Below are 6,000 nucleotides of genomic sequence, written 5' to 3' on the forward strand. Positions count from 1 at the left end.
CCCGATAAAATTAAGATTTGTATTTAACAACCAAATAGCTTCTTTCATTTATATTGAACAATTTAAACCACATTGAAATTTCTTAAAGTGCAAAATAACCTAAATACTAAAACATTCTGATCATAGAAAACAAATAAAAATTAGAGTTCCTACTCAACGATCCAATCTCCAACCAAGCAAAAAATTTGCCAAGGGTTTTTACAAAAAAGAAATAAATAAATAAATGTGGAAGTTTAAGAATAAAGCATAATGAAAGCGAAGAAAAAAAAAAAAAAAAAAAGATTGACAAGAGGATAAGAGAGAAAGAGAGAGAGAGAGAGAGAGATATTCGCAGTACTACTTGCGGTAAAGAGACGTTTAGAGAAGGTAAAAATTTTACGAAGGATAGTTTAGTAATTTTACAAAAATGCAGTGGGATTAGAAATTTGAAGCCTGTAAATAGCAACACTCTAAAAAATATCAATAGGAAGTTAATTAACAAAGGGCAAGAAGATGAAGCATCTTGGAGAGGCTTTTGAGCTCTGAGGCCTGTTGGAAAATTAAAAAGGATTGGGCTCTCTTGAGCAAGTGAAAAAAAAAAACTTGTGTCTTGATTTTTTTTTTAATCCAAAAATATGTAACAGAAGAGATTTAATGTTATACTTGATGTGCTTTGTTAAGAACTTAAGCTTAGTTAAAGTATTTTGGAAAATATATCATCATTTTTTTAAGTTAATTTATCTTTTAAATTTGGACTAGAATCGACCAAATGGGTCATCAATTTGAAAAGATAAATTAACTTAAAACTTTTTACTTTTATATTGTGTCAACCAATTTGATTGCCTTTTTTGGACCTCATATAGTAGCTCAGTGATACTTGTTAATTGTAAAAAAAATTAACGGATTTGTACTCAAAATTGCACATGGGCCTGTTAGGCCCTAGAGATTTGGCGTTTTCAAAATTAATCATCAAAATATATATTATATAGTCAAACTATGAGAGCTTTTTTGTTGGAACATTATTTCACTATAAAATGAGTACCTCGTGGAAGAAAATTAACGATATCTCGTTAGTAGGATAATAGGATTGGGTGATAAGATATCTCCTAAGAGGATTATGAGATTAATATATATATATATATATATATTTTAGAAATATTATTGAAAAAGATTTATAAAGAGTAAACTACGAGGGATAACTTCTATAATCAAGTTTTGTGATCTAATTTTGTGATCGGACAATTATAAATTATTGTATCTCATATTTTTTCATAAAATTTTACTGTATTAAAACTATATGTATATATTTTTAGTAAAACATATTTATATCTTTAATTTTGTAATTTATTAGAATAATATTAAATAATTTTATATTTAATAATTATATTATTTTTTTAAAATTAGCTTATCGATTTTATTTTCCTTTTTTTTTTTTAAATAAATTTAGCAATGTTTAAATTATATTAATATATTAACCAACTTTATATACATGCTAGACAACTTTTTGAATTAGAAAGCCTATGTATGTAGTCGTTCTTCTGGACCGCAGATCGAAATTTCATCACCACTCGGAAGTTTGATGTCTAACCTGTGAGATGGCGAAAAGGGTTTGTTCATCAGATTTGCCGTCGCCGCCGTCTCTGCCACCATCACACTGTGCAGAAGGGAAGAGGGTTTGTTCATCAAAGTTGTCGGCTATCACCATCAAAATCAAACTGGAGTTGTCTTCCCAGAGATGTGTTAGATTTAATCATTGACAAATTGGCGATTCTTTCTGATATAGTCAGGTTCGGTGCAGTCTGCAAAGCATGGAATTCGATAGCTTTGGATTACAAAGAGAGGCTCAAGAGGCTAATCAACCACCCTTGGCAACTGGTAATTAACTCTGACAGTAAACGTATGCAATTGCAATTGTTCGATTTCACCAATTCTGAATTTTTCAAATTCCAGTTGCATAACCCATTTGACGAAGCCACCATGATTTGTTATGGATGTTCTCATGGTTGGTTGGTTTTCGAGAAAATTCGCTCTCAATTTGTAGTTTTGAACCCGCTTTCTGGGAAAACCATTGATCTTCCTCCTCTCAAGAGAGGTGGTAGATGTGAACAACTTGGGAAGGTTGTATTGTCGAGAGACCCATCTTTGGGATCGTTTGAGGTTCTTGTCAATTACTCTAATCGTTTCAATAAGGGTGCTTTAGCCCATTTGAAACTTGGTGATGAATTTTGGACCTATATTGATCGGTATAGTGATTTGGGTACTCTTGAGGACATTACATTTTATGACAAATTGATATTTGGTGTCTCCTCCAATGGAAGAATTATGTCCCTAGAGATTGATCATGTGTGGATTAAAATTAAGGAGGAAATTGTACCAAATATTTCATGGAAATTTCCTTTTAATTCCTACTTTGTAGAAACTTCAAAAGGTGATCTTCTTATAGTTTATGGTAGTATGGATGATTATGATAAACCATATTATGTTTACAAACTCGAACTTTCCAATGGAGAATTTCAATGTATTCAAGTTGAAAACTTGGGTGATCAATCTTTATTTATAGGAGCCAATAATTGCACATTGGTTGTAGCATCGAATTATCCTGGATATAAAGCAAATACAATTTACTGTTCATATTTGTTAATGGAACGGTACACAGGTTCCGGACATATTTATAAAGTCCAAGAATTTAACTTGGAGGATCAAAATATAATAGAGGATCGAAGAAGGCATGGACTATTCTTTGAGACCTCATGGATTGTGCCGTCAATAAATTTCTGACCAAAAAAAAAAAAAAGTTTAATTTATTATCTCCAAACATTTTTTTTTTTTTTAAGAGTGATATTTGTCACTTTTGGTGAAGTAATGTACGTATTTGTAGATTAAGGTTTTACATTTATATATATGGTATGTAGATTATATAATTGGTTCAAGAATGAAAAGGTAATTCTGTTTTTCATGTTTTATATGAAGTTATGCTATACACTAATATTTTATATATTGTAATTGTGATACAATTCATTATATTTCATCAAATAAATAAGTTTCTAATTTTGCATTAATATTTAATCTTCCAAACATTCTTTGTTCGTAATCGCCCCTTCTCGAGTAAAGGTTAAGCACATTTTCTATGATATAATAAAAAATAACTAAATAAATAAAAAAGCACATTTTCTATGATGTGGTTATATATAGATTTATTGCGGTTAAATATCATTTTGAATTTAATGGATCAAGGGCATCTTGGCTGACTAATGTATTAACCAATAAGGTACTTTTTTTTTTTTTTTTTTTTTGAAAGGAGAATATTTAACTCATAAATTAAATTCCAGAAGAAGATAAATCAGATTGCAATGTGGGAATAAGCCAGTCAGGCCCTTTCTCCATGCGAGACTCATAACAATAAGTGCAATTCAAGTGCAAAGCACCTCGACCTTATTCCATCAACAAGAAACATATCAGGACCATAACAAGCAACATTACTCATCACTAATGAAATAGCAACCTTAGAGTAAAGTCACTTACTACATCCTTACATAATAAACCCCGATTGAACTCCTCTAAAGACCGAAGTTTAAACCACCCATTAATTGATATTGGTTGGCACAATTCCTCCCAATTTTCCCAGTAAATTCCTGGACGATCTCCAGAATTTTCACCAAAACAGCCGCCATACCATTTAACTCTCTTTATCAAACGTATAAGTCATTGTATAAGCAGTGATTGTTTGGGCGGCAAAATGCGTTTTTATACCAGAGGATATATCCAACATGGGCTTGCTAATTAAAAAATACCATGTCATTAAAGTCCTCAACTTGTTAACACTGGTAGAACATCTTAAAAGGCTCTATAGATTTTTTTTTTTTTTTTTTTTTTTTAAGTTTTGTCACTGGCAAAGCTATGAATATTCAGATTGCTAAAAAATTGTTGTTACATTATAAAAAATAGACTCTCATTTTTAAAAAATAATATATTTTATAATTAAGTTGACAATGACTGTAAATAATAACCTTTAAAATTTCCGCTAATGTTAGCTTTAGCTCTTGCCCTAGCACCTCCCTTCGTACAATCTTCCGGCTACCCAGACAAAACAAGTAAAGGAATTGGTGTGGAAACAGAGGAGCAAAGAGGGGATGCAGGCAGAACAAAATAAGATGAGCAATGAGAGGAACAAACTATGGATCTGATGAGGAAATCTCCTTCTGCAAATCATAATAATCAATAATGTCAGCAAGGTACCAAAACTATACCACTTGGGTTGTCAAAACTATTTTTTCCTTTTTTAACAATTTGGTACCTGAACTTTCTATTTTGTTACATTGGTAGTCTTTCTGTTAGTATGAGGGAATAAAATGAAAGGTTTATATAGTTTAGGATCTATCCATCAATGTTTTCTAAAACAATTTTTTTATAAATTAATTTTGTAAAATGATTATGGTAAATTTCATTCGGTATTTTTAGAATTTAAAAACATGTCTAATATCATATCTTAAAAAATAATTTAAGACAATGAAAATAATGAAATAATGTTTCGTAAATTTTAAATATGACTTATATCTACATGAAAAAATATCATTATTATTGAAAATTTAAACAGTACTGTATTTGTTGTTAGAAAAATAACATGGATATATGTGTATATATGTGAAATAACAATTGTCAATAATTATTATCAAATACAGGAAATAAAAATATAAAATAAAAACCTATATGTCCTTAGTTTTAATCTGCTGGTTGAAAAATAGTCCGAGGTTTGTGTGATATCACAGTATCCTTAAGACAATTTTCGTCCCACCAATGCAGATGTTTTCTGACGGTTGTCTCCTAGGATACAACGGTTCGAAAACTTTTGTATGCAGCACCACCAAAACTTTCCCTCGAACTTTCAGTATACCTTTGCTTTATCATTCTCTAAATGCAAACCTTTTTTTTTTTTTTTTTTCTTTTTGAAATTTTTTTTACTGTTCAAACAAGAATAAAAAACCAATTCTTTTTCCTACTCTCTTCTCCCTCTTTTTCTCATACCCCAGAAAAGCCTTTTTCTATTCTCAAAAAATCTTTCTTTTACTTCTTTTACTCTTTCCTTTTCCAAAAACCCAAACGGCAACAAAAATAAATTTCATTTAATGCCCATTATTACAAACCGTCCAAATCATTTAAATTTCAAAAATATTTATTCAATGAAAATTCTTATTTTCCCATCTCAAAGAATAATTACTCATTTCAAAAAGCTCATAATTATTATTATTGTACTTAAAGAATAAATATTTTTATCATATTTAAAATATATTCAAATCAAAATTAATTATTATTGATTATTCAAAACTAAAAATACATAAATAACTATAAAATTTTAATTAATTTTTAGTAAATTTGATATTTTTCAAAAAAATAATCTTTATAAACACTAAAAACTGAGTCTAATTTAAGATAAGAACCAAACATATTAATAGAAGTAAATCCCTTTTTTAATATCTATGTATGAATATTCGTATTTTATTAGGAATAATCATTTTAAATATCAAATGTGACCTTAGTACTTTAGTTATTGAAAGCTCTAATGAAATTTGATATATTTATTCTATTAATGCACTATTTAATATTATGTTTTAAAAATAGCCCAATTACTATATAAATATATATACAATTTTGATATTTTGTTCCACTTTGGATTGAACACATAGTGATGTGGCAAGTACATTAGTTTATTTATAGAAGTTAACTGTTGTACATCCATTTTAGCATTTTCTGAATATAATGCAAATATAATTTACCGTTCATAAGCCACAATGGAATGCTATCAAGGTTCCCGACATAATTATAGAGTTGAAGAATTTAACTTGGTGGATCAAAATAAAATAGAAGATCGAAGAAGGTATGGATTATTCTTTGCAACCTTATGGATTGTGCCGTCAATGAATTTCTGAAAAAGTTTAATTTATTATCTCCAAATTATATTCTAGAGTGATGTTTGCTGCTTTGGGTGAAGTGATACATATTTTTCTAGATTAAGGTTTGTATTTA

At 29.1% G+C, this 6,000-nt stretch overlaps 1 protein-coding gene across 1 annotated transcript; it reads left to right on the top strand.

Moving 5' to 3' along the window:
• The first annotated feature begins 1,502 nt into the window (after nucleotides 1-1,502).
• LOC125423541 (probable F-box protein At1g44080) lies at nucleotides 1,503-2,910 on the top strand. The gene is made up of 2 exons (XM_060815999.1): nucleotides 1,503-1,854; nucleotides 1,930-2,910. Exon 2 carries the CDS (start codon nucleotides 1,957-1,959, stop codon nucleotides 2,755-2,757), a length of 801 nt encoding a protein of 266 aa, XP_060671982.1. The 5' UTR covers nucleotides 1,503-1,854; nucleotides 1,930-1,956; the 3' UTR covers nucleotides 2,758-2,910.
• The last annotated feature ends 3,090 nt before the right edge of the window (nucleotides 2,911-6,000 follow it).

This window comes from Ziziphus jujuba, chromosome 3 (assembly GCF_031755915.1).
Source record: "Ziziphus jujuba cultivar Dongzao chromosome 3, ASM3175591v1".
Taxonomy (NCBI): domain Eukaryota; kingdom Viridiplantae; phylum Streptophyta; class Magnoliopsida; order Rosales; family Rhamnaceae; genus Ziziphus; species Ziziphus jujuba.